Source organism: Astyanax mexicanus, chromosome 7, assembly GCF_023375975.1.
Source record: "Astyanax mexicanus isolate ESR-SI-001 chromosome 7, AstMex3_surface, whole genome shotgun sequence".
In the NCBI taxonomy this organism is placed as follows: domain Eukaryota; kingdom Metazoa; phylum Chordata; class Actinopteri; order Characiformes; family Acestrorhamphidae; genus Astyanax; species Astyanax mexicanus.
Window position 1 is genome coordinate 21,589,890 of NC_064414.1, and position 22,942 is coordinate 21,612,831.

Below are 22,942 nucleotides of genomic sequence, written 5' to 3' on the forward strand. Positions count from 1 at the left end.
AATAATATTGCAGAATATTTAGTGCATGCATATAAACTGCAAACTAAAACAATTATACAATAAATACACTTAAAGCTTCACAGTAAATAATAGATCACTTTTAAGACAGAACAGCCCTATTATCACGATATGGATTTTTAATATCATGATATTTCTGTGTCACGATATATTCTATACGATATAATATTGCCCACCCCTAGTTTCAATGACATATTGTCACATTATAGGCCCTATTGTACACCCTGTCAACCCTGCCTATTTTTTACTCCTTGCACTCGTGTTGTTAAAATAGTGTTGGAGTTTATGAATATATCTACACTGATGGGCATTGTGGTCTGGAAGTGAGGTGTGTTCAGGTTAATATATGGCGTGTTTCTATCTTGCCAGTGGGAAATACAGGTGCGCCACTGACTGATTAAATTCCTGTCAACAGTCAGCCGCCCAATCCTATTTTAGCCATGCAGGAGTGCCATGCACGTTAGCGTACATACACCCCCGCTCGTTACACACACACCCACACTTTGTGTCTTCATGAGAAGTTGTAATTTTCTAATGAATTCTCTCATTTATTAGTAAAGGATACACGATGTGGACAAAAAGTTTGGTACACCTGCTCATTAATTTTTGCTTCTGAAATTAGTGGTATTATATAAAAAAAAGTGTTCTCTCTACCTTTTACTAGATTATTACGCATTGCTGTGAGCATTTGATTGCATTCGGAAACAAGAGGATCATCACCCCACCTCATCTAAAAGTCCTCAACTCATCCCAGAAGTATTGATTTGAGCACTGTTATCATTCGATAATCATTTCAGAAAACACACTTCCTCTGTTCCACACTTCCACTGCTTAAATTTGGGGCCTTTATATCCTTTTAGCTAATGTCTGGTATTAGGAATGGGGCCAATTGTTTGGCCAGTGTTTATGTGCTTCATAGAGTCTTATTCTACTGGCAGTACTTCTCATCAGATACTAGATAAGCTGATTGTGTGTATTTGAGCTTAACTTTAAAAAAATAATAATAATAATAATAATAATAATTTCTTACAAAGGGTGTCTAAAACATTTAAAGAGTATACAGCCTGTTGATATAGGATGCATCCCTAATGCCCTGCATAAAACCACCCTTGCCCAAGTCCATATATGGACTTGGGCAAGGGTGGTTTGAGGCTTTGGGAAATTTGTGGAAAGCGTGACCTATGGTAATGGTCATGGGGTCTACCTCAGCGCCGTCCATGCTGTGTGTCAGGCCTCCGTCAGGATGAGCTCAGCTGTTTTCTGCTCTCCTGTATTTGGCTCTTTCATGTTTTGCTGAAAGTGCAGGTCTCTGGTTACGCAGGAGGCAGAGGGTTGGGAGGTATGTAAAGGGATCCTCCAGTCAACCATATTTTGTGTTTTCAGCTCTCTCTGGGAAGTGTGTTTTCAGAGCCTGCAGCTGGTTAGATCCACGCCGGATCAAGAGGGAGAGGGAGAGCAGAGCGGGAGGGGGACTGATTGACATCTTAGAATGGCAGCTTTTCATGAAAAAGCTGTTAACTGGGCCGAGTGTGGACAGAACCACTTTGTTCTGGCACTGGGGCCCATCCAAGCCAAACAGGACCTCGCACCTGAATTTAATCCTGCTCTCTTTTTGTGTGTGTGTGTGTGTGTGTGTGTGTGTGTGTGTGTGTGTGTGTCTGATGGAGGTGAAGCTGAGAGTGACGTGTGGTCAATGCGTGTGTTTGTGTTAGTGGTGCCTTATGTTTTGCACTGCTTGGCTTGTTGGTGTTGAAGCAGAGAGTATTGTATATGTGTGTCTATGAAAATAGAGAGAGGAATAGAACTGTGTGTGTACGTGTGTGTGTACGTGTGTGTGTACGTGTGTGTGTACGTGTGTGTGTACGTGTGTGTGTACGTGTGTGTGTACGTGTGTGTGTGTGTGTGTTAAACTCTTACACATGCTGCATTTCACTCGTGCTCTAATTGAGTTTGGGCTGTTTTGTCTTTAAGAGTTGCCTCTACAAAGCCATGTGGATGAGGAACAGAGAGTGTGTGCGAGTGTGTTTGTGTGCGAGTGTGTGTGTGTGAGAGAGTGTGTGTGCGAGAGAGAGAGAGAGAGAGAGGGACTGGTGTTTATTTACACACAGGTAGCTTTTTCTGGACATCTTATTTTAATAATCTCAGCTCATCCTGTCAATTAACCCTTGTGTGGTGTTCGGGTCTGTGGGACCCGTTTTCATTTTTCATCAAATGATACTAAAAAAAATGTTTTTCTAACTCAAACTCATTGGCATTGGCTCATACACACTGTACAACCCCCCCTACACATTTATATTACATACAGTAGGTTTGACCAAGGGTTAATAAACATTGCTTCATTTGTAAATTTGAAACTAAACACCATTTCTACTCATATCTTGAGTTTAATTCATTTTCTTTTACATTTTATTAAAAAACGAATAAAAAAAAGAGTAGCACTTTTTGAAAGAAATGTAACATAAGAAAGGTAAAGGGCAAATATTAACCATGTAAGCTGTTTATATTGCTTGCAATTTAGGTGAAGCAAGCATGTGTAAAGCATTTTAATGTAAAATTGCTTAATTTTGCTGAATTAAATACAAGTAACAAAGTAAACGAGTAACAAAAATATGAACACCACACAAGGGTTAAAAGAGAAGCAAGCGAGAAATTAGCCTATGTATTTGATTGCTGATACTGTACATAAATCATTTTCACCATTATGCATAAACAAATAATTAAAACTAAATCTCTCTGATACACTGTGTCAACAGAAATGCTCCAGAATGACTTGAAATTGAACCTTTTTGCATGAACTTTTACTGAAAGTTAAGAAGCACCCTCTCTTCTCTTGTTAAAATTGCCATTTTGGAGATACAATGGTTTAGCGTGACAATAGCATTGACAGGCATATTGTTACCACCTGATATGAGTGCAACAGTATGCTTGTCAGTCTATATTGTATCTCCAAAATAGCAACTTTACAGGAGAAGGTCAAAACCTTCTTTACCCTGAAGGTCTGCATTCAGGCCCATACTCCAGTTCTTCACTCTCAAACAGCACAATATGTTTAGTAGCTTACAGCAGATACAGAAATATCCATTTATTTATTTATTTATTTATTTAAGCTATACATTCATTAATGGTATATAAAACAGCATTTGATTCATTATAATAAATATTACATTATCATTATTATTATTACAGAATAATTGATCACATGTATTGAACCATTCATTGCTGATATTGAATCATTTAAAGTATAAATGGAATCATTTATAGTAGTTTTTGAATAAATTGAAGCAGATATACAATGATTTGTAGTAGTTACTGAATCACTTATAGTATTTATTGAATAATAGGTCTTAAAATAATAGTAAAACCCCAGAATAAGCATAGAAATATCTTTCAGAGGAATCATAGACCATCTGGAAAGTTCCAGCTCGCTTTACATACATTATGACTGATAGAATTGAATTAAATCTTGTTATATTAAGATGCATTAGAATTAAGAATGTGGTTTGAGGCTTTGTCCAGACAGTGATGATGTGAATGCAGTGGGTTCTGGGCAGTAAAGACTTTTAAATGAGATATTTTGGACTGTGTTCAATGATCAGCTCTTGAAGTTCTCTTTATTATTACGGGTTTGAGCCAGTTCTTCATGTTTTTCTGCCTTGTAATCACAGGTGTAGCACTGCGCCGCATGCCTATTTTTAGTTTCTGTTACGGCCTGGCGCTCTCGGGAGCGATATATATCCCGGGTATCTTTATTCTGGTGCTGCTGACCCCGGCGGTGGCAGGCGGCCCACTGGTTGTTACGGATCGTTGGCAGTTCTCTCGCTCGATCGTAGGCCGTTCTTGTGAGTTTTTCTCCCAGTGTGCGAGTGCTAATATTCACAGTGGGGGCGTCCCACCTCGTAAATTAGCGCACCCCTGCACATAACTCCCTATAAATGACTTCAAAAATAGTAGTGGGGGGGGTGGTGGGGGCCCACAATGATTGATGGTGTCCTAATGAGTGCGCATTCCTGCGCTGAAGCTCAAAGCGCCTGGAGGCGACACTTTTTGGGTGTCTTCCTCTCGAGGTCTGCTCAGGGACTGTGAGAATTTTCGCTCCATCCGTGCCTGAGGCCCTCTGCAGCCAATCGCCTGCCAAGCAGTCAAAAGCTAACCCCAGGGTGAGGGCGCAGCTATATGGGAAACCTGTCCACACACTTCTTGGGTTGCGTCTCGACGTTACCGAGCTGCGAGTTTTTGTAGGTTAAGAACTGGGAAATATTAGTTATTCTTTGCAGAAAGTCCCTTGAGGGGGTGTTGAAGGATTGATGAGCTGCTGTCAGTGGCTTTACTTGCAAAATCCGCTGCTGTAAAATAGTTAAAGTATCAAATAATGCTGAAAAAAAAAATATCCATTTGATATCGCATCAGGTAAATGTTTTTTTTTTTTTTTATTTCCTGTTACTACAAAAAAAAAGAGAGAAAAATACACAGTATCGTATTTTACAGACTGTAAGGTTCACCGTATTATAAGGCAAAAAAATCAATGAGCGCCTTTATATTATAAGGCATATTTTAAGGGACAATAGTAAGGAAAAGGGGTGTCTCCATGTTTCCCTGCTAATTCAGCAACAAAACTGTAATTCTTTCAAAGTCAAACAATGTTTGACGCTGGATGTTAATCTACACAGATTTCTCTCCTAAAACCTGTTTTTTTGGCTGATTAAAGCACTCAGAGCTTAGATTTCCAGTATTTTAGCACGATTAGCAGCAATTAGTGCTAGTAAATACCCTACAACAATGCTACACCAAGGAGTCCTGAAATGCCTGGTAAGCCAGGGAGCTATCAGCTCGCAGTTCATACCACATAGCTTGTTTTAACACGGTAAACACTCAGGCTACAGACCGATATGCTCACCTCTGAATGGAAAAAGAGCTAGCACTGAGGTTAGCGGCTAATACTGCAAGTACTGCTCCAGCCTTGGAGCTGGAGAAACTTCATTGAAACTCCTTTATAATGACGAGCTTCAGTAGAGTGGCGCTACTGCTCCTTACAACCTGACTGTGAAAATTCATACATAAGGCGCACTGGATTATAATGTGCACTGTTGATTTTTGGGAAATTTAGAAGATTTTATGTGCGCCTTATAGTGCAAAAAAGATGCTGGCATGTTCTTCAGATGACAGCAGAGTGTGGATGAACAAAGTCCTGCTGGAATAGTTCACCAGACTTTGCGTTCAGAAAAGGAAGCACCACTGGTTGCAGGACCTCATTAACTTTGGACTTTAAGCTTGCCTTTCCACATGGATTCATTGGATTTGTCACTGAGAATAACCCTCTTTTTTGGAGTTCGCACTCTAGGGTGCTATTCCAGCAGGACAGCATTCCTCCACATACTGCTGTCATCTCAAGAGCTTGCCTTACCAGATGCATCTCCAGACCTAACCCCTGACTAAAAATGTGCAGAGACGTCTGTCCTTTCCAACAGGAGAATGTTCATCCACATACAGCAGCCTACTAAAGAGCTTGCCTTGAAGACACAGAACATGTGTAATGACTTGGAGCATATCATTTGAGCAATAGTCACACGGCAGGACATGGAATGTAGGGCCCTATGATTTTTTTAATGCAAAGGACACAGACAGAATCTTAAATTTATTTTGAGACTTTAAATAAATGAGATATATAGTAAAAAATCTGGAATTGAATTAACAAATCCTGACTGGATTTGAGAAAAATATAATACTGATTTTATAGGATTTCATAAGAAAAGAAACTTTACATATCATGCCACAAAAAGCTTAATCAAAAAAGGAAATTTAGCACTATCTGGCAACATTTATTAGTGCTAAGCGCTGCTAACCACACTGTTACACATATTGGAAATCTAAGCTTACCGTAAATAAACAGAAGCGCTTTATTACATTTTTTTATAGTCTGTAAAATGTGTTATATTGCAGATAACTATATATTGCAGTGTAATTTTTTTCTAATTTTGTGCAGCCCTAATTAAACGTAATTTTGGATTATTTCTATTGGTCTTTTCATCATAAAACGTGTATGAGATTATGTAAAGAAAAATAAGAGACCACTTAAAAACGATGAGTTTCTTTGATTTTACCAAATTGACAACCTCTGGAATATAATCAAGAGGAAGATAGACCCAAACCAACCACAACCATCAAACCAAGCTGAACTGCTTGAATTTTTGCACCAGGAGTGGCATAAAGTTATCCAAAATCAGTGTGTAAGACTGGTGGTGGAGAACATGCCAAAATGCACTAAAACTGTGATTAAAAAACAGGGTTATTCCACCAAATATTGATTTTTGAACTTGAATATGAACTTGCTTTCTTTGCATTATTTGAGGTCTGAAAGTTCTGCATTTTTTTGTTTGTTCGTTTTTTCATCCATTTCTCATTTTCTGCAAAGAAATGCTCTAAATGACAATATTTTTATTTGGAATTTAGGAGAAATGTTGTCCGTAGTTTATAGATTAAAACAACAATGTTAATTTTACACAAACAAAAACCTATAAATAGCAAAATCAGAGAAACTGAAGTGGTCTCCCACATTCATACATTCCAAAAGTGTCTTGCTGTAGCTGTGACCTCTCGGAGGTGTCAAATGGAGCATATGAGAGTAATTGGTGGAGTCTCTTTTTCTTAGTGTAAAACTCTGTGTTTTCCATTATTGTATACAATTAGTTCAGCTTCATTTACCTTTACTTATCTTTAGACAGCTGCACTTGGCTGATCTGGTCATTTAAGGTCTTGTGTAGCTCATGTAGCATCTAATGTAGCATTCAGCTGAACTCTCTGATTCCCTCTCTGAGGACCTCTAGTGCTGGAGTCTTAATGTCACTACTGTAGCGTGAAAGATGAATAGTGAGGCTTTCTAATGGCGTCTGAGCTTTGAGGAAAACAAAATGCTCTTTTCAGCCAGAGGTGCTACATTACTGCGATCCAGTATCAGCACTGTCTGCTCTGTGATAAATGACTTTCCCCCAGATAAAATCACCATCAGGACAAAAAAAAAACACAAAGACATACAGATAAGACTTCCTATAAAAAAAAATTAACGTAAACTTTTTCCACAACTCAATCTAAATGTAAAGGTAACCTTAACTTCGATTGTTCCATGCTTGCATTAAGTAATTGTCTGCACGATTTAAAACTCTGTCTGTCTAATAATTTTCTAAAACTGAAGTCATTGTTTTTGGTCATCCAGACTGCACAAAAGTAATAACTGATCTTAACGTACACTTCGATCTATACCTAAACTTAACTTACACCTCAATCTAAACCTAAATTTAACCTACCTCTCAGTCTAAACCTAAATTTAACTTACACTAAACATACACCATCTCATTCTAAACCTAAGCTAAACCTACACTTCAATCTAAACCTGAACTTAATCTAACCTTAAACTTAATCTACACCTCAGTCTAAACCTGAATTTAACCTACACCTCAATCTTAACATTACTTAAGCCTAAACCTTAATCCAAACCTTAATTTAACCTACACCTCACACTAAACCTAAACTAAACTTCCACCTCACTCTTTAACCTACTTAACCTACTACAACTTAGTCTAAACCTAAAGTAACCTACACCTCAACTTCAACCCACATCTAACCTACTACACCTCAATTATCTCAATTGAACTTAACTTTGTGCATCTCAACCTCAACCTAAACCTGAGCTTAAACTACTGCACCTTAATGCAAACCTAAAGCAGCCAGCACCTCAAATCAAATCCAAAGTTATCTCACACTTGAACCTAAAACTGCTCCTAAACCTAAAATTCCCCTGGACCTAAACCTAAACATAACTTACACCCCAACCTAAACAACCTTAACACATCCTATAGCCTAGCCTAAACCTTAACTAAACCAAAATCTCAACCTAAGCCTAAACTTAACCTACATCTCAACCTAAACCTAAAGTAAACCACACATCAGCTTAAACCTGAACTTAACTGAAGTATCAGAGTTTATTGGTAACACCAAAATCAGAACATGACAGGATTTTTTCTTTTATGGTGTTGCTCAAAAGAACCCTTCATATTATGCTTGATAGACTATATTTTTCGACTATTTATGAATTAAAAAAAAAAAAAAGATTATTATTTTTTACTTGGCCATTCATAGCTCTGATGGGGAATTAGAACACTGTGCAAATCCTCGCTCATGCACCCTCTTTCTACAGTCACTTCTTCAGAAGGTCAGTAAATCTCTTAGTGCTCTATTTCACCAGAACCTTCAGAATTACACATCTGCAGTATCTCCTTTCAGGTCTAATCCTGTTATCTTTATTCATTTCCATTCATTTTAGTATTGTCATTGACCCCTACTTATTGAAGCGGCTCCCTTTTATTGCTTCAGCCCTTATTTTCCCACTTCTCCAGTCAACCTCTTCTCTGCTTTAGCATGTCCATTAACACCTCTGGCACAAAAGCACAGGGCCCCCGAGATAGAGCCTTGTGGAACCCCGCAGTAATCACCACTCATTTCTTCCCTGCGTTAGTCGTTTAGGGAGCGGGCATTAAAACATCAGCACCTAGACGAGACGGGACACCGCTCTGAAGACTGATGCACATTAGATAAGTTCAAATGCTGAGCCGGATTGCTGCCAGCGCTGTTGGAGATTTATTAGCTGCTGCACCCACACTTCTTTTGGCAGTTCATAAGAAGTGCAATAGTTTAGAGGTGTGATTTTTAGACCGTACGTCCAGGAATACGGCTGGAGCTATTCTATCACATCCCCATGCGTAGAGGCAGATTTTCTGAGAAAAATAATCATAATAATAAAAATCATTTTATTTTTTTGTCATATGCTTAGGAAACCCTTGGAAACAGTAATTGTTTTCTGGCGTCGTTGAACTCTTTAGCGTTTTTGTAGCAACATCTGTTGCTCAGACCATCCTCCTTTTCTGTCTCTGTTTTGCTGGGCGTGTTTTCACAGTCCTCGTGCAGGGCGCTTCATCACGATGGATCACGGGGCTTCAGACTGCGCACTGCTCTGCATTCTGGCTAATTTGAAACGTAATTATGCTGGGACGCCATAAGTCAGCCCTCTGGTGATTGAACATTATCTACTACTGAAATATTGTGGAATCGTGGAATTAAAACAAGAGCAACAGCTGGAATAAAATCCAGTTTGAAAGTAATCTATCATGTGTTTAATAAGTCAGCCGTATACATACAGTAAGATAAAGGTTTCCACTATAACCCTGCATTAAGTTTTTTACAGCCTTATGCTGTTCTTACTGCCAGACAGTAACAAACAGTTTAAAGGAGGAAGTCTTATTTAAACTTTTAGGACAGTTAGGAACATCACCACATTGGATTTAATAAAAATTTTTGGGCTGTTCAGACTATATTATATATTATATCGTATACAATATATCGTGACACAGAAATATTGTGATATTAAAAATCCATATCGTGATAATAGAGATGTTCTGTCTTATAGTCTTGTAGTCTATTATTTACTGTGAAGCTTTATGTGTATTTATTGTATAATTGTTTTAGTTTGCAGTTTATATGCATGCACTAAATATTCTGCAATGATTTTTGCTGCATTATATTATTTTATGCTATATTATTTATTTTGCCACATTATGATTATGCTCTTATACTATTATACTATATTCCTGAAATTAATAAATTATTTATCTGTTTTCCTATATCCGCAAGTATATCGTTATCGCAAAAATACCCTAAAATATCGTGATATTATTTTAGAGCCATATCGCCCACCCCTAGTTCAGACTATACTTTTAAATATGACCTATACCAGACATTCATCTGAAAAGTTCACAGTTCTAAACTGACACGTGTGCACAAAGGAGCAAAGCTTCATCTGAAGTTTCGCTTTTGGTTCATGTTTGACAGCTAAGTTTATCTCTGAGAATGTTTACAAGCTAGCTGTAAAATAAAAAAAATGGCTGTTATTCGGATATGATCACTTTTTTGGCTTGCTTGCTTGATTTCTGTAAACTTTTTTTTTTTGCTTTTTTTTTTCTTAATTTTGCAGTCATGTTAAATTTCTTGAAACTCAGATTAATTAAGATATATGAGCCTTCATATGTTGTTCTTTTAACTGTGACATCACCGCATATACAGCTCTGGAAAAAGAAAATAAGAGACCACTTAAAAATGATGAGTTTCTTTAATTTTACCAAATTGAAAACCTCTGGAATATAATCAAGGAAGATGGATGATCACAAGCCATCAAACCAAGCTGAACTGCTTGAATTTTTGCCCCAGAAGTGACGTAAAGGTAACCAAAAGCAGTGTGTAAGACTGGTGGAGGAGAACATGCCGTGTTCTGTGATTAAAAAACAGGGTTATTCCAACACACCAATTCTTTGCAGTATTTGAGGTCTGAAAGTTCTGCATCTTTTTTGTTTTTTTCAGCCATTTTTCATTCTCTGCAAATAAATGCTCTAAATGACAATATATTTTAAATTTTTGTCTATAGTTTATAGAATAAAACAACAATGTTTATTTTACTCAAACATATATATATATATATAAACAGGTTTACAGTGGGATACATATAGCACAGATGTGTTACATATGATTAGTTTTGGGACACTTTTACCTGCTGTGTGAAAATGGCTTTCGTTTGGTTTACTCTTGCTCTTTGGAGTAATGATGAACATTATGAGATATATATATATATATATATATATATATATATATATATATATATATATATATATATATATATATATATATATATATAATGATGCATGAAAAGAAAAGGCAATTACAAAACTACATATTTTATTTGAATATTTATTAAACACTGAACATTGATAACACACCAGCTAAGCAAGACACATTGTTTCTACTTCATATATTTTTTTGTGGTTTCCCACATAACCATGCAAAACCATGCATTTGTTTACTCAAATATTATTAAAATGAACACCAAATGTGTGTTAAAATACTGTATGTTTTAAAAAAGACATTTTTTTATTATGTGCATATTGCAAAATAGAATAGAATAACAATGGAAAATAATAGAAAGTTCAAGAAGGATTTGAGTTAATAATTTAGAGTATATATTTATATTCTACATAATTCAAATGTGCAAGGCCTTAGTCCTGTGCCAGTTTTTTTCCCTTTCAAATACTCAACACCCTCTCACAGTAAACAACTGTGTCTCTAAATATGTGAAAAATCTATTCTGTTCCTTTATTTATTATTTCTGCACTTTCCTCTCGCTGTGTGTGTGTGTGTGAGTGAGAGAGAGTAAGAGAGTGAGTGAAAGTTAATTATAAAAGGGCCGTAGGCATTTAGTCTGTTTATATATATGTATGTGTATATATGCAAACACTATAATACCCTCAAACATAAACTCAGACAACTGTAGAACACTCAGACATGGATTATCTTTAGATTTACTTCAGAGGACTGTAGAAGATTGTATTATTACTGGTATATATGCAATATATCGTAACACAGTAATATTGTGATTTTAAAAATCCATATGGTGAAAATGAGGTATTCGGCCTTAAAAGCTTTAAGTCTTTTATTAACTGTGAGGCTTTAAGGGTATTTTTGAATATTTTTTTTATGTTTGCAGTTTAAATGCATGGATAAAATATTTATTCTTATTATTTTATACAAAATCAGAGTCTCAGCAGGATTCAGATTTTTTTTCCCTCAAAATGGACAATTCTACATTTATTTCCTTGAAGTAGTAAATTCTTGGAATAATAAGATCTACACTACCAGTCAAACATTTGGACACACCTTCTTATTCAATGTTTTTTTTTCCCCTACATTGTAAATTAATGCTGAATCATCCAGACTATGAAGGATCCCATAAGGATTCATGTAGTAACTTAAAAGTGTTGAAAACCAAATTTACCAGCGAGGCTGTTAACTTGCTGTTTCTGAGGCTGGTAACTCTGGTGAACTTATCCTGTATAACAGAGGTAACGCTTGCTCTTCCTTTCCTGGAGCGGTCCTGGTGAGAGCCTATTTTATCATTACATTTTTAATAGTCTTTTGTCATCGGCTGCCCTTTCAAGGTCTACCACCAACTCTACCTCTTCACAACTTCACAACTGATTTGAAATTCAAGTAATTAACTCTTATCAAGTTCAGCACAGCTGTTAACTGAAAGCCTGAATTCCAGGTGACTCTACCTCATAAAGCTGACTGAGAAAATTCAGCCAAGATGTGCAAAACTATCATCTAAGCAAGAGGTGCAACTCTGAAGAATCTAAAATATAATATCTTCAGGTTTGTTTAACACTTTTTTTATTTTTTTATTTTTTTCATATTACTTCATATCACTAAGAAAATCGTTATCTCAAAAGTACTCTGAAATATTGTGATGTTTTTTTTTAAGGGTGTATCGCCCACCCCTGCTTCAAATCCACTTCCACTACCAGCACACATCTTCCACACCTCATCCGTCTGTAAGTGTGTGTTGCTGCCCTTTAATGAAAGGCACTTCTGTTGGACTTTCCCCAAACGAAACGGGTGATTACAGGAGCCGAGCTCTAAATCTCTGACTGCGGCGTGTTCTCTCTTAAGTTTTAATACTCTTTCATGTGATTTTAACTCTGATCTGCGGCACAGAGGTCACCCGAATATCTTTAATCACTCGTGCGGGTGTTTATTTTGAAACGGGCTTCATCAAAAGAAGCTGGAGTTTTTAATGTGTCCTTTGGACTGTATGTAGAGTAAGTGCTCAAGTGTGTGAACTTGATTCAGAAGTGTGGAGTGTGTATGAAGTGATGCTGAAGTGTGCTGGTATTTGAAGTGGGTCGCTTTTAGTGTCTGTATATTTTTGCTTTCACGAGTATGTGTGTATACGCTTGTCAGGCCTATATGTTTTTATTCTTTTATAAAATAAACAAATCAAGGAAATTTTGTTACTTACATAATCAAACACAGTGCAGGTAGCAGAGAAATGCTTTCAGAGCTGTCCAGGTTCATTAAACAAGGAGACAGTTACAATATACAAAATATAAATATTTTTATAAAATAAATAAATAAATAAAAGCTATGGGCTTCAAGTGTTCCAGCAGACTAAGGTGCTATCCTTATGATCAGGAGATTTCAGGTTCGAATCCCAGTCATGCTGCTTGCCATCAGCAGCCGGATTGCCCTTGCTCTCTCCCTACATCACTCCCAGGATGATGATGTTCAGCACAGGCGTCTGTGAGCTGATGTATCGAGACAGAGTTGCTGCGCTTTCCTCCGAGTTTGTTGTGAGGCTACTTGGCAGTGCTTGGCAGTTTGAAAAGAGGCGGTGGCCGACTTCACATGTATCGGAGGAGGCATGTGCTAGTCTTCACCCTCCTGGCGTTGGGACATCACTAGTGATAGGAGGAGTGCAGCTGAGTGGGTGGGATAATCGGCATAGCTAAATTAGGGAGAAATATATATTAAAAAATATATATATAAGCAAGATATTCAAAGAGAGAACCAGGCATTGCAGTGTCTACAATACAAATATGATCTTATTTACTATTCAGATCAACCAGATGTTACAAAAAAACCTACAATGTGTTCAAGTTTTAGGCAGTGTATTTATTTATTTATTTATTATTTTTTTCTTGTTATCCTTTTTTTTTGTTTTTTTGTTTGTTATCTTTTTGTTGAGTGAGCAGTGGGACACGTTAGTACAAAAGACAGTAGGGGTGGGCAATAGGGCCCTAAAATAAAATCACGATATGTTGTGGTATTTTTGGGATAACGATACTCTTGGCGATATAACAAAATATTATATATAAAAAAAAAAAAAAAAACACATTTCAAGAATACACTACTGCAACAAAATGAGAATGAAATTTTATTATTGCATATGATATGATATGGCACACCCCTAACTGAGATATTAAAAATATAAGAATTTTATCAGATTTGTAACAGACGTCAATGATTTGGAATGTCATGTTACTAATAATGCTCTCCAAATATCTCCATATATCCAGGATTTAAGTAAAATAAATGATACTGGACAGATATAATCTGTCTCTAGTAGATATATAATGGGAAATGAAAACCATGTGAACTTTTCTTTTGTTAAAAACAGCAAAAAAAAAGTAGTGCCCTGATGTGAAAATTGGGGGTGGGTGATATGGCACGATATTGCAGGGAAATATATTGTTCATAATATAATAAAAAAAAGGGCGATATTATTGCATACGATACGATATGGCACAGTCCTAATAGACAATAGATGATAGTGTATTAGTGGTGTACCATATTGTATTGTACTCTATAATTTTGACAAAATCTTTTAATATCGTTATCGCAAAAATACCCTTAAAAATAAAACATTTATAAAAAAAAAAACTTTTTTTTTTTTTGCAGTTTGTAGCAAAAATAAAATTCACACTGTTTTCATTTACCATTAAATATCTACTAGATATTTTTTTGCCAAATACACTTTAATAGTAATTTTGTTGCAGTAGTGTATTTTTAAAATTACAAGATCAATGTTTTGTCATATCATTAAGAATATATTTCTGATGTGATTAATAATATCTAAGCACATATCAGTGGTTCCAGGCAGTGTAGTCATAACCATTTCATCTAATAATTTTCTATGATTAATCTTGTGGGTGCATTTGAATGCTTTCAAAGTGTGTCTGCTTTCGATCACTACCATTAATAGTTAGCGGTTCTGACAGTGTACATTTCTTCAGAAGAGCACAGCTTACACCAGACTTCTCTGAAATAATGTGTTCATTAAGTTGAGTGTTACACACATTGTTAATAATTGTTAGTGGGAACAGAGAAGTGACTTTAAGACTTGCAGGAGGTCACACACACCTATCCCACAGGTCAGTGCAGCATTCTTTAGATTCCATAGGACCTGACCAACACTAGATCCTGCCCAAGTATTAATCAATAGAGAAAATCACTTTCATATTGTAAGTACGGTAAATAGTGTAATGTTAGACGGCTGATTTAGGCTTTATGTGTTCCTTCTGTATGTGATCCTGACTTGTCCCATTGTCTGGCTCAGCACAAGGCCACACATTTTCCTAGTATCTATGGAAATCAAGTGTCTCGAGAAGATTCCTCATCTTTCTGAGATAGTAAAGCGGAAAAACTTCTTTGCCCCTCTACCAGGGCTTTTAACAACAGTAACTTCTTCCATATGTTTAAAAGTCCCTGTGCAATTCAGACAAAGGCTGTTCAGAATTCCCCACTTGCTCCTAATTTTTGTCAGTTTTGGATTCTGCTCTGTGGTTTTCTTCCCTTTGAATTCCATCTCCATTAAAAAAAAATGCCTCCAAAGTGTGAAAAGTTCGGTTGGATTAACTTTATCAATTCCCTGCGCTTAATGGAAAACCCCTGCGAGTGGACTTTGAAGTGTCACAGACTCTTTCCAACAAAAACAGCCTCCGAACTTCTCTCCATCTCTCTGGAGGCGAAGCTCTCCACGCTCTGCTGCTTTCCCTGTCTCTTCTCTCAGACCCGCATGAAGACCACAAGGTATTCAGAGTTAGGGTCTGACCGCCGCTCTACAACACTGGCCTTGTGAAAAGACTAGTGTTAAATATGAGACTTCGACAGCACTTAATAATGTACAGATAACTCTGCTTGTACAAGAATCTCGTACAGCGTGCTCCTATAGCTGGAAAATCAGAAACTTAGCCTGTTTAGCAGATCAAAAGAAAATCGAAAGAAATTGGATAACTAAATAAAAAAAGTAAATAAAAACACTGTGCATGTCTGATTTCTACCTTCTGAAACAGCATGTAACAGAAAACATTTTAAGATAATATAATGTTATTTTTTTTTACCATTTGAAATGTTATTCATACTCTCATATCTATATAAACACAGTACTTTATGGCAGGGGTATTTAATTAGAAATCAGTATGGTCCAGTCTGAGAAAATTTAATCAGTCCAAGGTCCGGACCGTCACCATTTTAATATGATTCAGTGCTATATCCTGTATACTATATATATATATATATATATATATATAATGCCTCTCTGGCCAGATTTTGTGTACATTTTTCCCCTGTCCCGGTCTCTGCCAGTTCTCGTTTTTCCGCCAGTTCTCGGGCTCCCTATCTCTTTCTAAAGGCGTTTTTCCTGGCCGCGTCCCAATTCACTAGCCGGGAAAGAGAAAAAAAAGTTACGCCACTTTAAATGAACACTGTCAGAATTAAATCCTTCTCAGTAGTTTATTGGTTTGGGTCCGGATTGGACAATGTCTGGGTCCGGACCCGGACCGCAGTCCGCCTATTAGTGTCCCCTGCTTTATGGTGTCACTACATGCTTGTAGTTTGGATAAATAGGGCCCTATGAAACTGTAAAGATTGATGTATAGAGTCTAAAACATATAAAATATTCTGTATATGTACTTATATATCTGTGTTACAATCATAGTTCTTTATAGAAGCAAATGTAAAAATGCTCAAAGAACCATTTATATAAGTAAGCTGCAAATAGCTGCAAAGAGCAAAATTCATTACTCTCTCTGGATCTTTCTGATTGGATAGGTGGAGCTCTTAGTGTGGACTGCACAGGCTTCTGTTAGTTGAAGTATCTGAGCTGGGGTGCTGTGCTTTCCTCCTCTTCTGAGTGCACTAGCTACCCAGCGATGCTGCTCTACATGTATCCGAGGAGTCATAAGCTAGTCTTTACCCTTCACCCTAGTGTTGAGAGCCTTACTAGTGATAGGGTCCTAATATGTGGGTTTGGTAATTGGCCATTCCAAATTGGGGAGAAAAAGGATAAAATTAGAGAAAATATATTATAAAAAAGATTGCTTTAAAGGGTTTGCATGTTCACATATGTATGTAAATATTGTTGTTTATTAAACGTCTATTTTCTTCTATTGCATTGCTTATAAAGCATTTGCAGCTCCATAATTTTTTTTATTTATTTATTTTTTACAAATTTACAGGTTTTTCATACTCATTAATAGAACCAAATGTGGTTCCTATAAAGTATTGGTCAATGAATCATTTGAAGAATCTTTATTTTGAAGAGTGTAATGAGGACACATGCATGTATTCATTAGTAAATGCGAGTTGGTCACTGTTTCCAGCACGACGTGTCGCAGAGTCTGCTGAGGGCGGCGCTGGACGGCGTGGTGCAGGAGTGTGTGAGCTTCGTGGGAGTGGACATCAACATCTGCTCGGAGACGCTGATGAGGTACAAGCCAAATAGTTTCCAGCAGCAGTCACAACATGGCAACTTCACACTCGCCTCCCACCACTACTCACCGCTCTGTTTAGTCTGACACCCCACTCAGTCTGAGCCAGACTGCAGCCGTACACACCTACATACCTACACACACACACACACACACACACACGCTCGTACTTATACACAATCACAAGCAAGTTGTTTTACACATTTATATTTGCACTCCAACTGTTGAGTCACATAGTCTCTGTCTCTCACTCGCTCTATCACTCTCTCTCTCTCTGTCTCACACACACACAAACACACACACACACACACACACACACACACACACACTGGAATGATTCTTCAATGGCCCACAAGCATGGCTTTCATATTTCTAATATGTTTTATGTTTTGTGATTGAGGATCTCTAAGTAACTGTTTAATTATCGTTTCTGTAAAAGAACTTAAAAAGTGGTTCTATGGTGTTACTCTGAAAATGTTTTGGCCTTTTTATCTTATACATAGCGGACATTAAGAATATGCCAATTTAAAAACTGAATAAAAAATCCGCTTATTTATAATGTTTAATGTCAACAAACAGTCTTATTTCTAGATAAATATAGGCTTTATCCCACCGGGTGTTTGTGTCAAAAGTGCTGGAACAGCGCTGAAACCTTTTTTTTCTGTACAAGCCCAGTCCTCAAAACGTTTAGAAAATATGTGCGGGTTAGTCTGCGGGAGACGCCCTTATCCAAGGTAAGATGGATAAACACTTCAGAAATGAGTAGCGTTTTTGCATATTTTTTCAGATTAAAAAGATAAAATGTCTGTATGTAAAATCGCGATTACTCCATTTTGAAAATCGCAACTGTAATTCAAATGAACAGAATTAATCGTGAAAATCGCACAGCTACATATCCTCCTTGTATCTTCAGTAAACTGTGAAATATAAAAATCAGTGGAAGCTGGTAGCTGCTTCTAATATGTAAACTCCCTGTCCTAATATATATTTAAAAAAGTTAAAATAGACTAAAATCTGCCAAAGAATTAGGCATAGGCAAGGCCAGGATTTGTGAAACAGTGTGTGTTAGACATAAAAAATCTTGCACACCTCCCAAAAAAATTGCACAGTGAAATAACTGATTTTTAATTGTTCTGAGATCTTTTTTAAATCCTTCCCCAGACTCACCTACATTCACAGCACTTCTTTTTGAAAACTTTAGAGATCTCACCGTAGTGATCCACCATCTTTAACAATCAAGATCAGACCAAACTAATGTCTAGTGCCAAAATCCTCTTTATCCAAGGTCTAATCATGTGCAGCTCACAGGGACCTGCCTGCTTCTAATGTTGTACAGTAATAATAAATGAGGGTCTGTCCTTAAAAGATATGTCATATAATGTCGCTGTCCAATGAAAAACAGGTATCTGTTTTTTTGTAGATTTTTAGTTAACTGCATAATTTGAGCAAACAAACTGTCCCTTGCATTGTGCCAAACTTTTGTGATGAACGGACCAATAGACATACTTCAACATGACCTGAAATTAACTCTTTTTACAGAGATTTCCATTGAAATTTAGAAGTTTTTTCTTTCTCCTGTGAAGTTGCTGTTTTGGAGATACTTGTTTTACATTGGACAGCGACGATGTATTTGTTCAATTTGCATGAATTTAGTATTATTAGTGCCCGCTCTGAATATTGTTTGAATAAAGATTAAACATGTTAAAATAGACCATTTTTGTCCTAATAAGGCTGTACATCGTGCTCGTTGTCATGCTCCAATTTAATGCCCCTTTAAAAAATACATGACCAATTTCTTTCATTGTTCACACCTGGTCTTTATACAGACACACACCTGTGAATAGGGCTGTGCTTAAAAAAAAAAAACTCAGTGATGTTGAAATATACAGGCAGAATAAACATAATTTGGCCATTGCCATTTAAGTCAGTGCAATTTTAGCAGTAATAGAAAAATATTTGCTGTATTATAAACAGGAGCTTAACTGCATTAATGCAGCTGCAAAACAAAATGTTTTTTGATGTTTTTTCCCCCACTTTCCCTCACACACACACACACACACACACAAGCTAAACATAGTGATAACCACACTACATCATTCCAAGAAAACCTACAAGGCTAAATGTCCAGTATTTGAGCTCTCTGTTTTACGGAAGGTGTCCAAACTCATGCTACTGCATCTGAAAACCATATTATGTCATTCAGGGCCAGAAGTGGTGGAGTGTGAAGCAGGCCGGGATCAGGTCATCTGTTTACCTGACTTTAAATGAGTTCTCAGCTCCAGACACACTCGCTTACTCTCTCCCAAACGCTACAAGTTCACAACTCCACTATTCGGGCCTTATTTATAAGTGATGACATACTGTGTTTACATAGCTGCTTTCGGAGGGAGCTGTCGCTTTAAATTGCTCACGCCGTGTCACTGAAAAGCGTTCAAAGCCTGCTTGTTCGAAGCGAAAAGGTCACAAAGATTATGAGCTCTTCGGAAACCTTTTGCTAGCTCCTCTGGAAAATGTCCTCAATATTTGCACTAATCTTTCACACATGAATATGTAAGGATTAGATTAGTATGAAATAGAATTTCCATGCCCCTCGGCTGAGCGTTCAAAGCGCAGTTTCTTCTCAGAACGTATGGTGAAAAGAGGGGTATTGACATCTGAGTCGATGACTAATACCAAAAACAAGCTGGATTTAGAGGTGGCAGGTAGAGGAGAATGACATGACGTGAAGGGAAAAGTGCCTATTGAGTGTTGAAGAGTGTTTGAAGCCTGTTTTTGGTACATCTTACAAGGTTTGTAGGGGCAAAGAAAAAGGAAAAAATCTGGAAAAACTTCTGAAAACTCCTAAAAATGCACTTCTAGTCAAAAATAAAAATAGTTGCACCCAGAACAAATCAACCAACAGCAATTGAACTTTGGGGAAAGTTTGGACAGACTTTTGTGGTGTAACTCCAAAGTTGAATCCTGCTCCTGCCTTGGTGGAGACTTCAAACCAGTCCACATGTGAAAGCACTGTGTACAGCACATAGTCTGTGTATAGCTAGACAGAGCGTCAGCTCTTAAAAGTGAAGCCACCACAGGTCAGGCCCCCTGCTGTTAGGTTGCAGAAAGCTGTGCAACCCCACCCATCCCCATAGGTTTCAATAGCAAAACAGACAACTTTCAATCACGTTTTTTTTCCAAATATACTGTAATTCTACCTCCATTATTTAAATGCAACAGCTAGTGTAACCTCAGCTTATATTTTCACGTTGTTTTTATATCCCCGCAGAATTCGTTTTTACTAGGTCTTTACTGTAAATATGAAAAAAAGTTGTGCCTACTAGGAATCGTTAAATCAGATCATTCGTCATATGTATAAAAACTTCAATTTTAAATCCCACCAACTCAAAAAAATCACTTTTTGTTTGTAGTTGGCCTATTTAAGTTCTATGAAATGTGTTGTAAGTTTTTATTTATTACCAGTCATATAAGCTTGTGGTAATGCAAATATGAGCAGCAGGAATAAGCCAGCATATAATCACACTCAGCAACACAAAACACCGTAACTAGCTCTTATAGCCTTCAATATAGACAGGTAACTATCATATAACACACATATATATATATATAAATCCCAAAAAAAGGCAGCAGCCTGTGGAGATTGACTACACACATGGTGAGTAAGAGGTGAAAGAACACGCCAAATATGGAAATAGTGTGAACAACATCAGGCGAAAGCCCCTGCAGAATTGCTTATTAGACCCTGTTTAACTGAAGTTCAAACTGAGCGTGTGCAAAGTAGTTAGCTTGACCTCAATTAAGGTTCTACAATAATTTGCTAAATTTGCCCTACACAGATTATTTGGTCAGACCAACTTTCAACAAGAAACTTGTGTTAGTTAGTTACTTAGTTGAGGCAATTACCATATTTTTTGCACTATAAGACACACTTAAAATCCTTTAATTTTCCAAAAAGAGTTTTAGGTTAGTTCTCCAGCAGTTTTAGTATTAGCCGCTAACGGCCTGTAGCCTGATGCAAATCCCAAATAGCACTCCTGAACCAGCATTAGCATTAGCCGCTTATCTTGCTAAGCATTAGCTCTTTTGCCGTTCAGAGGCGAGTATTATCGGCCTGTAGCCTGTTGCTAACCCTGGCTAGCATTAGCTGCTAACCACAGCGCTAGCTCTTTTGCTGTTCTGAGGTGAGTATATTAGACTGTAGCCTGCGTGTTCATGTTAAAACAAGCAACTTGGGACGAACGACAATTTGAAAATGTTTTTTTTTAATAATTACATTTTTGTTTACTTAACTTAGCTTAGCAGTATTATTAGCTATTAGCTACATTATTGTTGTCCTGCAACCAGTTTTCCAACCTTGTCTGAATGCACACTCCAGTGTTCTACGTATTTTAACAGGACAATGCTTGTCCGCGTACTGCTGCCATCTTAAAATCTTGCCATGGCCAGCTGCTTCGCCGGACCTACCCCTGATTGAATATGTATGGTACACTTCCTTCTGGATGCGGCTGTTTCAACCATTTATTTGACATTAAGTATAGATTTGTTGGGAGAGTGAACAGTGTTGCATATAGTAATTAGCTGGTTGTGTTGGCAGGCATGTTGCAGGTCTGAATGCAGGCAGAGCGAAAAGCATAGCGGAGTGGAGAGAGACGAACGGGCCCTTTCTGAACCGAGAGCAGCTGAAGCTGGTGAAAGGCCTCGGCCCAAAGAGCTTCCAACAGTGCGCCGGCTTTGTCCGCATCAATCCAGAGACTGTGAACAGGTATGTAGCAGATAGTTAAAAGTGTTATAAGCTCTGTGATCCCACATGATTTCTTCATGAGTAGTAATGACTTGGAATGGGAAGAACTATCATGTCCCTTTAAAGCTATAGAGCGCTTCACTAACCTGCAGTATGTGTAATTGTGGCCTCCTGCATTGAATCATTTGTTTGTATATACACATTTCTAGCCAGATGCCACCAGTCACGATCATTTCCACTCTATCACTGCACTGTCCACCATGGTTGGTAATGCCTTCAAAGATGTGTTTTCAGTACACATGTAAAACTGTGCATAGAGCAGTACTAATAATTTTCAACTTCAGAACGAATATAAGTTCCATTCTTCTGCCACCAGTTTTCAGGCCTCTCTTAAACTGGCCAGTGTTTAACCATACTCACAAGATATTACCTCACAACTTACAGATGTGGGCATTTCCAAGCTGTCCCAGAGGTAACACTTCAATTTGATCAATTTACATACTATTATCCTATGGCTACTGTTTAGCATTGGGAGTACAATAATCCAAACATAGATACATATATATATATATTTTTTTACAATTTGTAAAAATTCTGAAACGTTGCTATTCTCCCTAAAAAGTCAATCCTGAAAGAGAAGTGAAAGAACACAGGGTTAAAAACAGAGTAATAGATCACATTACAGGTGGAAACAGTTCTGAAGTTAAACATTGTTTTTTACATCACTCAACCTGGAATTTTTCACAGGGGCGTGTACCCTTTTTTATCCACTGTACATTCAGTTTTCAATATCCACATTTTTCTGCTTCTGTTCTGATGAGTCTAAGAAAATGCAACATAAACTGTGAGAGTGTGGGTCTTTCTCACTGTCTCTTTCACACTAAGCTCTACCTGCAATCTCCAGCCTCCGGACTATAATACCCAGAATGCACATGCGCTTTCAGGAAGTCAATCACTGGAATATTAATCACACCTGTTTACACCCATATACAGCTCTGAAAAACAAATCAATAAATAAGAGACTACATAAAAACAATGAGTTTCT

General features: G+C 37.2%; 1 protein-coding gene across 1 annotated transcript in view; it reads left to right on the forward strand.

The window, feature by feature from the left end:
* Positions 1–22,942, forward strand: part of srbd1 (S1 RNA binding domain 1) — a 140,870-nt gene that overhangs the window by 84,013 nt on the left and 33,915 nt on the right. Inside the window, exons 16-17 of the mRNA XM_022684965.2 lie at positions 17,049–17,155; positions 21,751–21,918. Coding sequence (XP_022540686.2) covers positions 17,049–17,155; positions 21,751–21,918 — 275 coding nt within the window. The remainder of the gene's footprint in view (positions 1–17,048; positions 17,156–21,750; positions 21,919–22,942) is intronic.